The sequence below is a fragment of the Panthera pardus genome, unplaced genomic scaffold, assembly GCF_024362965.1.
Source record: "Panthera pardus isolate Hobbes unplaced genomic scaffold, ASM2436296v1 HiC_scaffold_15, whole genome shotgun sequence".
Classification (NCBI taxonomy): domain Eukaryota; kingdom Metazoa; phylum Chordata; class Mammalia; order Carnivora; family Felidae; genus Panthera; species Panthera pardus.
This window is the reverse complement of record NW_026526710.1, coordinates 9,453,750-9,467,011: the sequence shown is the minus strand read 5'-3', so window position 1 is coordinate 9,467,011 and position 13,262 is coordinate 9,453,750. Positions and strand designations below refer to the sequence as shown.

The 13,262-nt window shown below is 46.4% G+C and overlaps 1 protein-coding gene across 2 annotated transcripts in view; it reads left to right on the top strand.

Annotated features, from left to right (window-relative positions):
* VSIG10 (V-set and immunoglobulin domain containing 10) overlaps window positions 1-9,251 on the top strand; it is a 33,736-nt gene extending 24,485 nt beyond the window's left edge. The window contains exons 5-9 of one of the 2 annotated variants that reach the window (XM_019467322.2): window positions 2,369-2,662; window positions 5,063-5,173; window positions 6,009-6,024; window positions 7,451-7,668; window positions 8,868-9,251. In XM_019467322.2, coding sequence (XP_019322867.2) covers window positions 2,369-2,662; window positions 5,063-5,173; window positions 6,009-6,024; window positions 7,451-7,668; window positions 8,868-8,920 — 692 coding nt within the window. In that variant the 3' untranslated portion in view covers window positions 8,921-9,251. The remainder of the gene's footprint in view (window positions 1-2,368; window positions 2,663-5,062; window positions 5,174-6,008; window positions 6,025-7,450; window positions 7,669-8,867) is intronic. The other variant, XM_019467324.2, reaches the window with a different exon arrangement.
* Window positions 9,252-13,262: the final 4,011 nt, after the last annotated feature.

Genomic DNA, 13,262 nt, shown 5'->3' with positions numbered 1-13,262 from the left:
TGTTGCTGCTGGTCCTGAGAACATACTTTGAATAGCAATGCCCTTGGGGGAGAAGTCTCTGGATCATTGCCCTCGGGAGGACTAGTAAGTCATTGAAAAGTAATGTTAATGCTCACCTTTTGGGTACAGAACAGCATAGCTCCCCAAATGATGAAAAGTGATACTTTTGGGGATTCCTGCTGCCCACATCTCTTTAAATTGCTTGTAGGCCCCTACACGGAAGAAATCCACTCAAATCGTGATAAGCTGAAGCACTAACCAGCCCATTATGTGAAGGCCCTGGTGTCTATTCCATCTCTTGCAGATCTCTGAGGGCCCTGCATCCCCTCACCCCCACCCCTGACCCCACCCCTGCACACAGCATCCTCTTAGGTGAAAGAAACTCTGAATTTATAGGTGCCACACTCACTGTTTGGGTGACTCAGCTTTTTGAGGGGCAAATGCTGTTTGGCAGAAGCGGATTTACGTACATGACCTCTGTTTGCTGGGGAAGGGGGCACTAGGGGGACTGTTTGCTTTGCTTTTTATGCAGGATGAGGAGGCTGTGTCTCAAACTTAGGTTTGGGGACCCCTGAATTGCAACATACAGATGAGGCATGTCACTGCTGCTGGCTTTGTGACCCCAAAGGACACAGGAGTTAACCACAGAGAAGGGGAAGGCACAATTTGGCAACATGGCAGGAACCTGACAATTGATCCAGAAGGGGGTGGAACACCTGAGTTTCCTGAGGAAACCTACGTTTGGGTCTCTTTTGCTGACCTAATTTAGAGGGAGAGCCTTTGGGCTGCTCTATACCCCCACCCTGTCCCCCGTGTACATTGCCCCTTCTGTCTCTCCAGGGCGCCAACACTGAAACCCTAGGTTCTCTCTTGGGACAACCGCCTGTGGGAAGCGTGTGGTTTCACTCTCCCAGGCAGGAACCCAGTGTGCCAGTCTGTGCCCTTCAGCTGCTGAAAATAAGGGCTTAATATATCACCCAAGATGAATTTGCCACCCTTTCCAGGATAGTGTGCATTTTGGGAAAGGCTTTCTGCTGCAAAGAAAATAAATGGATCGGGGGCACCTGGGTGGCTCAACCAGTTAAGACTTCGGCTCAGGTCATGATCTCGCGATTCGTGGGTTTGAGCCCCGCGTCGGGCTCTGTGCTGACGGCTCAGAGCCTGGAGCCCGCTTTGGATTCTGTGTCTCCCTCTCTCTCTGCCTCCCCTGCTCACACTGTCTCTCTGTCTCAAAAAAATTTTACAAAAGGAAAGAAACGGATTGCTAGGGTGCACCTTAGAGTTCCCCATGGCCCACTCAAGTCAGACCCTGAGGCCACAGGGACGCTGCATTCTGAGTTGTCTACGACACACCTGTGATAGACTGATGCTCCCCCAAGATGTCCGTGTCCTCATCCCTGTGACTGTTACCTTACGTGGCAAGAGAGACTTTGAAGCTGTGATTTAAGATCTTGGGATGGGGAGATCATCCTGGATTATCGGGGTGGGGCCGTTGTGATGACACGGACCTTCTGAAAAGGAGACAGGAGGGTCAGAGTCAGCAGCAGGAGATGTGACGACAGGTGTAAGAGCGGGTCAAGGAGGGGCCATGAGCCACGGAATGCAGATGGCTTCAAAAAGCTGAAAAGGACGTGGATTTGGCCCCCAGAGCCTCCAGAAGGAATGTGCTCAGCCAACGGCTTGATTTGAACCCCATAAGATCATTTACAACTTCTGGCCTCCAGAACTATAAAAGAATCAATTTGTGGTGTTTTAAACCACGCAGTTTGTAGCAATTTGTTAACCGCGGCGATAGGAAATGACAGCTGCTTTACTGTCCCCTCAAACACTCTTGGCAGGCTGCATGCCCATTTTTCATATGAGCAATCTGGTTATTACGCATAGAAGCCTATAGCATAGACATAAGGAGCATGGGCTACAAAAGCCTGGCAACTTGGCTGGTTTGCCCAACTCATCCTGGTTTGCCCGAGACTTTTCCCTTTTTCTCTCTGAAAGCCCCGTGTCCTAGGAACCCCCTCATTCGAGCAAACCAGGACTCTTGTTCATCCTAATCCTAGCTGTACCACTTAACTCATTGTGTGACTTTGAGCAAGTTACTTAACCTTCTCTGGGCCTCCATTTCCTCATCTGCAAAAAGGGGAAAAGGACAGGGTTTTTGTGAGAACTAATTGGGTTAATAAGCGTAACTGTGCCTATCCCATAGTAGATGCTAAATAAATGTTAGCTTTTATTATCACATGAGACCAAGTGTGGTACAGAACTTCCTGTAGGTGTTTCATTAGGAAGGTAATAATATTCCTGAAAATCTCAGGCCACTGCTTGAGTCTCCTTGAACATTTGTCTTCTTTCTTTACCTTCTGCTCGCCAGGGAGTGCCTCCCTTGTCTCTGAGCCCATGAAGACTTGCTTCGTGGGGGGCAATGTGACGCTCACCTGCCAAGTGTCTGGAGCCTACCCCCCTGCCAAGATCCTGTGGCTGAGGAACCTCACCCAGCCCGAGGTGGTCATCCAGCCCAACGGCCACTATCTCATCACCCAGAATGGCCAGAGCTCCACACTCACCATCCGCAACTGCTCCCAGGTCCTGGATGAGGGCTACTACGTCTGTCAGGCCAAGAACCCCGTGGGGGTGCGGGAGGTGGACATCTGGCTGAGTGTGAAAGGTGAGTGGCCCCAAAGGAGGACGGTTGAGAGCTTCAGAGGACCTTCCACTAGCACGAGGACGGTTCGGTGCTTCCATATATGACCAGGTGGTCACTGCCATCTGGGAGAAGGCCTATCTGCTTGACTACGACTTGACAAGGTGGAAAAATTATTATCCAGTCCTACATTTCCAACATTGCATGGGGAGAAAAAAGTAATTTATGTTGAGGCACGTGGCAGGCTCAGTTGGAAGAGCACGTGACTCTTGATCTCGGGGTTGTGAGTTCAAGCCCCACGTTGGCATAGAGATTAGTAAAGAAAATATAAAATAAAGCTTAACAAAATAATCTGTTACATCCCTAAGAATATATATCATAAAATATATTTTAAAAATATAAAAAGTGTAAGTTGTGACGCCTAAGAGCAAAATGAACGCCCAAGAAACTACCAGCCTGCTTAAGATACAGAGCAGCGCCAACAATGCCGAAGTTACTTGTAGGTAGTGTGGCTAGATTTAGGAAATTAGAACAAAGCTAAAAAACCTAGGATGCCCTCTTAAATTTGCATGTCAGAAAAACAAAGAATTTTTTTAGCGTAAGTGTGCCCCACATTTTGCATGGGAGATGCCTATTCTAAAACATGATTCGTTTTTTACCTGAAACCCAAATTTAAGTGGGCATGCTGTATTTTATCAGGCGACTACCTGTAGACTCCTTTCCAGTCTCATCCTGGGCCTCCTGAAAAACGTAGTCACTATTCAAGAAAAATTTTACTACATAAGTGAAACACCTGCTTTTTTCACTCCACGTTTTTGTTCCTAGGATTTATTCATGCCAATTATGTGTAATTATACTTCATACCTCCTCACTGCTGTAGGATTTTCTGTTGTGTCACGATTACACAACTAAGTCACTAATTTTCCTGCGATGGACATTTGCATTGTTTCTGATTTTTTGTTGTTGTGATGAACAGAAGTGTTACTATGACAATCTTTTACCCAGTTTCTCCTGTACTTTTACAGCAGGTCCCCAGGCAAATACTTCTCTGGAATATATGTAGAAGGAGTACAAATGAAGGGTTATAGGGCATGTGCATTTGTATCTTTATTGGATAATACCAAATTATTGTCCAAAGTGGTCGTACTGATTTCCATTCACAACAGCAGTATGTAGGAGTATTGAGTTGTTCTACATTTTCGCTATCAGGCTTTGTGATTTTTGCCCATCAAGTATGTGTGGGGGTGGAATCTCACTGTTATTCTAATTTGCCTTTCTCTGGTTTCTAAGAAGATTGAGCATTATTTCATATGTGTATTTGCTATTTGTGTTTCTTCTGCGAAATACACGTGTGTCTTTTGACATTTCCTCCTTTCTTATAGATATGTACAAGTTCTTTAGAAACTCTGCTTACTAATCCTTCTTAGTGTTACATGTTACAAATATCTCCTTTTAGTTTGTCTTTTTTTTTTTCTTTCTTTATGCTATCCTTTCATGAGCGTTCTTTTAGTAGTTAATTTTATGAGTCTTATATCATTAGCAATTTTTATGTCTTAAGATATCCTGTCTCCCCCATGGCTGCAAAAGTGCTATCCTATATTTTCTTCTAAAAAGTTTTAATGTTTTGCCTTTCACAGTTAAATCTTTAATCCATCTAGAATTGATTTTTGTGAATGGTGTGAGGTAAGGGTCCAGATTCTCCCCCACCCAACACCACCCAAATTTGGATAGCCATTTATCCCAGCACCATTCTTGAATAATTCCTCTTTTACCCACTAATCTGTCATAAATCAAATTTTCTTTTATGTGTAGGTCTGTTCTTAGATTCTTGATTCTGTTCCATTCATCACTGTTTATGACAGCACTAATAACTCGTACTCTTAATTTCTGTGACATTGTAAACAGTCTTGATGTCTGGTAGATGGAGATGTTAACTTTCCAGTGTTTTTTTTTTTTTTTTTTTTTTTAATGTTTATTTATTTTTGAGGGAGAAAGAGTGCGAGTGGGTAAGGGTCAGACAGACAGGGAGACACAGAATCCAAAGCAGGCTCCAGGCTCTGAGCTGTCAGCATGGAGCCCGACACAGGGCTCAAACTCATGAAACTCGAGATCATGACCTGAGTTGAAGTTGGACGCCTAACTGACTGAGCCACCCAGGCGCCCCAACTTTCCAGTGTTCTTTTGTATCACGTGCTTCATTTGATTCCCACAAATTGAGGAAATGAGATCTTTATCTTGCCTTATGGAGAGGTCACATGCTTTGCCCAAGCTTATGGAACCAAAGGAAGACTAGGACCCAGGCAGAGGAAGGGCGATGTCGCTCTTTCACCTGCCTGTGTATCAATTTTAATACATGCTGCCCAAGCGAGCACTACCTACAGGTGTATCCAGTGGAAGAGTCAACAGTGTGATTTGTCTTTGTAGAACCTTGGAATATTGGTGGGATTGTGGGCACCATCGTGAGCCTCCTTCTGCTGGGACTGGCCATTATCTCAGGGCTTATGTTGTATTACAGCCCTGTGTTCTGCTGGAAAGGTAAGGATTTCTTGGGTCCTTTTGCTTACCTTTTAGGCTTCTCGAAAGGGTGTGGGTGGGGGTCACCTGGGTGGCTCAGTTGGTTAAACATCTGACTCTTGGCATCTGCTCAGGTCACGATCTCATGGCTTGCCAGGAACAGCTCTGCCCTGACAGCGTGAAGCCTACCTGGGATTCTCTCTCTCCCTCCTTCTCTTCCCACTCTCCTGCTTACATGCATGCATCCTCTCTCTCTCTCTCTCTCTCTCTCTTTCTCTTTCTCTCAAAATAAAGAAACTTAAAAAAAAAAAAAGGGTGTGGGTGGGGGAAGGAGGCCCTAACTGTGCTGCCACCTGAGGTCCCATTCTATAGGCTTCTTCCTTGGGTCCAGATGATGTGCAATAATGAATATCCTAAGTACCATTCCTGAATACCCCGTCACCTCTCATGTTGGGTCAGTCTTCTCATTTCTCTGTCCTTTTGTAAATGTTAGATTAAAAACATTTTTTGAAAGACAGATACCATATGTTTTCAATCTTATGCGGATCCTGAGAAACTTAACAGAAGACCATGGGGGAGGGGAAGGAAAAAAAAGTTAGAGAGGGAGAGAGCCAAAGCATAAGAGACTCTTAAAAACTGAGAACAAACTGAGGGTTGATGGGGGTGGGAGGGAGGGGAGGGTGGGTGATGGGTATTGAGAAGGACACCTGTTGGGATGAGCACTGGGTGTTGTATGGAAACCAATTTGACAATACATTTCATATTAAAAAAAAGATTATACAAATATTAAAAAAAAATGTTTTTGAGGCCGAAGTAGATGTTATTGGATATTAATTTTTTTCCTTTCTCCCTTCAGTAGGAAACACTTTCAGGTGAGTGTTCCTAGCATTGAGTCAAAAAGCCATTTCTGTGATCTGTCTTCACTGCAGTTTTTTTCTCTCGTAAGAGCAATAATAGCAGCCACGGTTGAGGACCCGCCATGTGCCGGACACTGGGTGAGGGGCTTCATTAGGCGTGATTATAAACTCTGTCGTAAACTCTTCTGGATGGTGGTGGCATCTCCATCGTCCAGATAAGGAGATGGACCCTCGGTGAAGTAATGTCTGCAAGCTCGTCCAGGAAACGGAGGGCTGCGCCTGCATTCAGATCCCGGCCTGACTGATTCCAAAGTCTATGCTCGTTTTACAAGGCCCGGTCTCAGGGTGGGGCACATTGCTGGGCTGTTACTGAAGCGTAAAGACGGTGTGTGTATGCATGAAGCCTGGCCGTTTGTGCATTTATTTCATGTCATTTTCTAAAAAGAGCTAAAAGGAAGCCTAAGTCCTGGTCTTACAGCATGTTTTGGGAGACTGGTCTGAGCTTGCCCAGAAGCCCCTCCCAAAAGGAAACCTCATTCGGGACAAAGCAACTAAATGGAACTTGGGTATTTCATTTCCTAAGGAGAGTCTGGGTGGGAGCAAAGAACTCTTCTCTTTGTTCCTCTCAACCGGTGGTATTACTGTTCTGGGGTGATCTTTCCTGGGGAAACGTCACCTTTACTGCCCTATATTTGAGGGCTGTGAAAGACTCACTTTGATTCCCTGGGCTTATTTTCTCATAGGAGGAGACAGCAAGGCATAGCGGCAAAACGCTTTGGAATTAGTGGGCCTGGGTTCAAATTGCAACTCTGCCGTTCTCAAGCCCTGTGCTCGTGGAAAATCCTTGACCCTCTCTGAGCCTCTGTCTCCTCATCTGTTTCCCAGAGGGAGACTGAAAAGATCAGATGACAATGTAATGCTCCCAGCACTGTGACTGGCCCATGGCACGAATGAGAAACGTACACTCCAGCCGGGTAGGCAGAGCCAGTAATGAATCAGACAACAATTAAATGCCAAACCGCTGGGCATTCCCAAGTGCAGTCGTGGTTCAGGGCTTTCAGGGAGGAAGAGGACTTTACCTGGGCCTTGAATAACGAGTAGGAGGAGAAATTTCAGGAAGTAGAGCAGAAATAAAGGGCACTTCAGGAAAGGAACGTAGTAGCATTCGTGTATGTGCTGTGACAGGTACTCGGATGGTAAGTTCCTGGGACAAAGAGTCACCTACCCAAGGAGCAGGGGGAGATAATAAAACCCACCCAGGAACACGTGATTGTCTGTAGGAATCTATGGCAGCATCGCTTTGAGAGATTCGTGTGTGGAACGCACAAAGATTTTTCCACATTACAAAAGAGGTTGCGATAAATCTAGTGTTTTGTATTCGGTAAGGGCTGATATTGGAAAAAGGTATCTTCTTGATTATTTCTCCCCCTTTGGAAATTAGGGGGCAAGACATGGGTGATGTCATGGTTTTGGTGGATTCAGAAGAAGAGGAAGTAGAGGAGGAAGATGTGGCCGAAGAGGAGGAAGAAGAGGAGGAGGAAGCAGATGAGAGGGAGGAGTCGCCAAAAGAAATACATAAGCATGGCCACATCCATAGAGTGACCGCACTGGTGAATGGGAACGTAGACTGGATGGGGAATGGACTCCAGGCTCTGCAAGGTAAGCTCTTTTTCCTTAAAACCACCCTGCTAGGTTGCAGTGAGATTCCCAGTAAGAATCTTTGAGTGTGGGTTTTTCCAAGGGTGGGGAAGACAGTTAAAGTTTAATCTAGCATCTGCTATCAACTCCTGACACCACAATTAAACTGCCAAACATTTATCAAAGACCTACTCTGGGGAAGGTGCGATATCGGCCCTGTTTAGAGGAATACAAAGGACCGATGATAACTGTAAGCTGGGAGCTTTGCAAGACCAGTTAGGGTGCACAGAGTGAAAGCTGGGGAAGATTTAAAATGGAAGCAAGATTTTTTTTTTTTTTTAACATTGATTTATTCTGAGAGAGAGAAAGAGAGCAAGCACAATTGGGGGAAAGGCAGAGAGAGAGGGAGAGAGAATCCCAAGCAGGCTCTGAGCTGTCAGCACAGAGTCCGACGCAGGGCTCGATCTTACGAACTGTGAGATCATGACCTGAGCCCCAATCGAGAGTCAGTTGCTTAACTGACTGAGCCACCCCAGGCACCCCAAAATGGAAGCAAGATTTAACCATCATTTTGAGAGAGTAGCAGAGGAGGAATTGGGTTAATTTTGCCAGATGGATGATGGGTTTAAAAATAACAGGACCTCAGAGAGAGTCGAGTGCCTTGAGGGGCACATTAGTTAGGAAGAGCTTAATGGCACAAGTAGGATATGAGGCACGTCTTTCAGGGCAGTGTTTGAATAAGCAGAAAGGAGAGAGTATTCCGGGTGAAGAGAACAAGTTTATGCAGGTTAGACAGCATACCCAAGTTTATGCAGGGTAGACAGTGAAAAGAATGGGAGAGGGCGCCTGGGTGGCTCAGTTGGTTGAGCGTCTGACTCTTGATGTTGACTCAGGTCATGATCTCACGGTTCATGAGATCAAGCCCCACATCAAGAGAGATTCTCTCTCTCCTCTCTCTGCCCCTCCTCAGGATTCTTTCTCTCCTCTCTCTCTGCCCCTCCTCTCTTCTCTAAATACATAAATAAAAGCATTTAAAAAAAGAAAAGAACAGGAGAAAAAGGGGAACACATACCCTGCCCCACCTGCTCCCCCATGAAATCCAGTTCTGAGGCTCTCCAGTAAAGGACTAGAAATTGCAATGACTGAAACCTGACGGTGGAAATGGAGTCCCCTCTTGTCGACCTCACTCAGACTCAGATTGGCTTTTCCGTCCTGTACAGATGACAGCAGCGAGGAGCAGAGTGACATCGTTCAAGAAGATAGGCCAGTTTGAAGAAGAGAACTGTCCTTCGTTATCCTGTCTTGAAAGCTTTGACTTGACTCGCACCCCTGCCTGAGGACTTAAAATGGTTTGGGACTCTCAGCAAAAAAAAAAAAAAAACACACACACGTATATTTCCTGCCCCCCTCCCTTTTTTTCCCTAAATCGGTTGACTTGCTGTAAGTTTTCTCATTGACGTTAAAAAGTATCAGGAACGGGCAGTATGGGGGGGAAAGGTGCGTTCGGCATCTGAGGTGCCCCTTTTCACTGTGACTTCTGGCTTTATCCAGCTTGACTGATGCTGATCTGGGGGGAGGCACTTGAGCTCTGTGCTCAGGGCTCTCAGTGCACCATGAAAGGTCAGTGATCAGCTTGCCCCAACACACAAGGGAATAATGTGGGGTCATGGCCCAGGTAAGCTGGAGATCCAGGTGGACGTCACCTCCCTGGAAAAAGTGAGGAGAGGTCAGTTGCCGATGCAAGTCAGAGGGAGGCAGTTTGGCTCAGGTTTTGGACGCTTGAATCTGGGCCCTGTTTCTTGTTTCATGGGCTCGGGCACGTTGCTTTACCTCTCCCCGGGACCTCAGTTTTCCTCATCTACAAAATAGGTGGAATCATACCGGCCGTACAGGGTGCGGTGGGTCCTAAATGAGGTACTTGTAGGTGTGAAAGTGCCCAGGAGGTGTTCAGTAGATGTTGGTTATCTTCTCTTTTGCCCTCCCTGGTGGAAGAAACAAGGTCAACTGTAAATTACAAGCTGCCACCTTGGCCTCCCGTTCTTTGTTGAATGGTTTCAGATGAGAGCTCTCCTGATGGTATTTGCTTCCCTGGAGGTATAGTTCTTTTCAAAAGAGGTAGGGGCCCATAAGAGGAAGTGCCTTTCACTAGAACCTCTCATTTTGCAGAGCTTCATATTTATACAAAAGCCTCTTAGGTGACACCCTATTGGTTTTCAGAATTTCCCATTCTTCCTTTCTCCTGTGGCTTTGAAAGAAGGCAGGAGAAATGTTTTGCAGGGGAGTATCTGGTGAGAAGTACTCCTTGGGCACACAAGTTCATCCGGCCTCAGTTTCTAGATCTTGGAAATGGGAATGAGAAAACTTGTTTCCTTCCCACTTCCTAAAGAAGTAGATTACGAGGCTACGTTGATCAGTAATGCGAAGTTTGGACTGAAAATAACATATGATGAGTTTAAGCTGCTGTTTCCAGATCCCTGGACAGTTCAGAGATTTTTGTTTCTCTGATTTCATCCAAATCTCTTAAACGTCAGGGACCTACTAAGGGTGCAAAAGATGTGTGCTAAACCTGAAAATCTGATGACTTGAGTTTGCACTCTTTACTGTTCATATCCTGCCTAATGGGCAAGATGTGGGGCTTAATGGAGAACTTCCTTTCTCCAGCAATAGGGACTGGGACTCCTGTGAGACAAGAAGCTGGTTATCTGCAGGATTACCCTGGAGGTGTGGTTGGGACAGGTCTACTTTCTTGGATGAAAAGACTGAACTGAGCAAAATCACTAGAAGTGAGCCCTGTTCCCAGCTCAGAACCCTGGCAATCACAGGAGCTGGCTGCAATTTCTACCCCTCAGGAATAGCTGTGACCCGCTAACAGTTCTTGTGTGCTGGGTCTTTTGCTGCATTCTATTTCAGTACTAAACCACTCTGGCCAGCCTGAGTTAGCATTGTTTCAGAACAGGAGACTTGAGTTGAGTTGCCGCTAACGTCACTGAACACTGAGCTTGTCTCCCTTTAGAATCTTCCATAATTAAATTCCTGAGGAGCCGACTCTGCAGAGGCAACCATGTTTAAAAAGAGAATAAGAAAAGAAACAGGAAAAAAAAAATCCTTAGGTAGGAACACAGAGAATGATTTGTAAGATCACTGAGATGCTTTCCAGAACTTCCCTCTTCTCTTGCACACGCACTTGATGATCGAAAATCTTCGGGGAGGGGTTGTTCCACTATCAATAGGGGGCTTCAAACACTATACAGCCTAGATTAGCTGACCCATGACTTCTGTCACTTATATCTGAGCCCTATGTGCACATTAATATAGCTGGGTCAATTAAGAGCGCAGGTACTGGGGTTCTTCAAGCTTTAAGGATTTTTACAGAATTAGGGCTTGCTTTTATTTTAAGTCGACCCCCACCCCCCAAATTACAAGCATGTTAACAGTGGTTACAAAATCTGTGTGGCAAAGTCCAAGTTGTTACATTGCGCTGTTACACAACCTTAACTGAATGCATTGTGAACTCCCAAGATCTCCTTATCAGAAGCAGGAAGATAAATACTGAAGGGCTATCACAACTGACGTTTCAGCAGGGGACACTGGGGAAGGGCTCTGGCAATCCTGTGGCTTTGATATTAGTCCTAATTCTCACAAGTACACGCAGGCCCTATTACTGCAGAAAGCCCGTGATGGAAAACTCCAGAACCCACGCACCAACACCTGGAAAATCATTCCTGCCGGGTAAAGTCTATCATGATGCAGTAAGTGCCAACTGGTAGTTCCCGCCATGGGACTGACCAGGAACTGCTGCAAAGAAAAATTAGCAGATCCCTCTGCGTTATTTGCATTTTAATATTTGGTGTGTGTGTGTGGGGGGGGGGAATGGGTAAGAGAAATTATTCTGAGGTTATAATGTGGATTTTTTAAAAAAGATTATGGAATAAAGTTATTTTTAAATAAGTATTTTAATGGTCTTGATTTAGACCTGATTAATAAAACTGAGAGATTTGGAGAAATGGGTTTACCTCCCCCAGTTTTTTTGTTTTATTTATTTATTTTTTTACTAGCTTTCCCCATATTGGTAACAATAGCGGTCTCTTTGCCATTTTATTCCTTTCCTTATAGGTACTCTCTTACGCTTACTGAGACACCATCACCTTTCCCACCCTCCCTGAGAAACTTGTTCTTCCATTATTTTTTTTTTTTTCTCCCTGTATACACCTCTGTTTTGGTCAGATTGCATGCACCCTAACATGAGAGGAGCAATCATCGTGGAGACCACAGATCTGCTGGACTGTCTGAAAAGATGACTATGTATCAGCTGTCCCTGTAGTTGTGGCTGGTCTTGGATTTCTTCACTGGGCTCAGCTAACTGGAGCCCCCATAGTGTCTCACTTCACCTCACACTTGAGGTGGAACCACTCATACCCCTTTCCTATTCTAGGCCCAGACTACTCCCCCCCCCCCCCCCCCCCCCCCCCCCCCCCCAGTTCTTAGAGGAAGCTTCAGGTCAGTCTCCTTCTTAGGTCATCCCTCCTCCAACCCCTCACACTCCCTTTCTTCACTGCCCCCCAGGCTCCCTCCCCATCGCCCAGCTCTTTATCACAGCTGTCCCACCTTAACTTCCTTCCTTGCTAACCAAACCCATGCTTCCTACCTTAACCCCAGTATCCCCATGTTCCTTCCAACCCAGCCCCTCCCCCCTCTTTTTTTTTTTTTAACGTTTACTTGTTTTTGAGAGAGAGAGAGAGAGAGAACACAAGCAGAGGGGCAGAGAGAGCTCCGGGAGACAGAATCTGAAACAGGTCCCAGGCTCTGAGCTGTCAGCACAGCCCAATGTGGGGCTCGGGGCTCCATCTCACCAACTTACATCATGACCTGAGCCAAAGTCGCATGTTTCACTGGACTGAGCCACCCAGGCATCCCCAGCCACTCCATTTTAATATGTATGGGTTTAATCAGAGCTGATTTCTGAGCCCCCACTTGGACTTCTGGCTGTTTCACTTCTCTCCTGCTGTTCCTGAGCACCCCCTTTCATGACCTTCAGTCCTCCTAGGTCACAGCCATTTTTACCCAGCTTGTCCATTTTTGGACCCCCACTCTTCTTGGATCCCCCCTTTTTTTCTGGCCGGCTGCCCCTTTCTCACCGCCCATTTTAATCTTGACCTGGTCGTTTTCTCACACACACACACACACACACACACACACACACACCCGCCCCAACTGTCCACTGGGCTTGTCTTTGATTCCCATTTTTAAAAACCTGCAGCTTACGCCTTCCTCTGGCCCTCGGCTTTCCTCCCGCCCCCTAGGCTCAGCTCCTCTACCTGGGCTCCCATTTAAGCTTTGAGCTCCGGGCCTCAGCGCCCCCACTTTATTCGCCAGGCTCGCTCCTTCCCTGCCACCTTCTTAACCGCCCGGGAGTTCCCGGACCCCCTCCCCCAATTCTGTCCTAGGTCTTCGCTTTTTGTCTCCCTTCCCCCCAGTATCCCTGATCCCCGGTGTCTTCAGGTCCTCGTTTTCACGCGACAGTCTCCTGTCCATTCGCTCCCCCTTCCTCTTCACCTGGTTCCCACCCCCTCCGGTTTTCTTCCCGCCCCATCTCCTTGCCGCACCCCCTTTTCTAC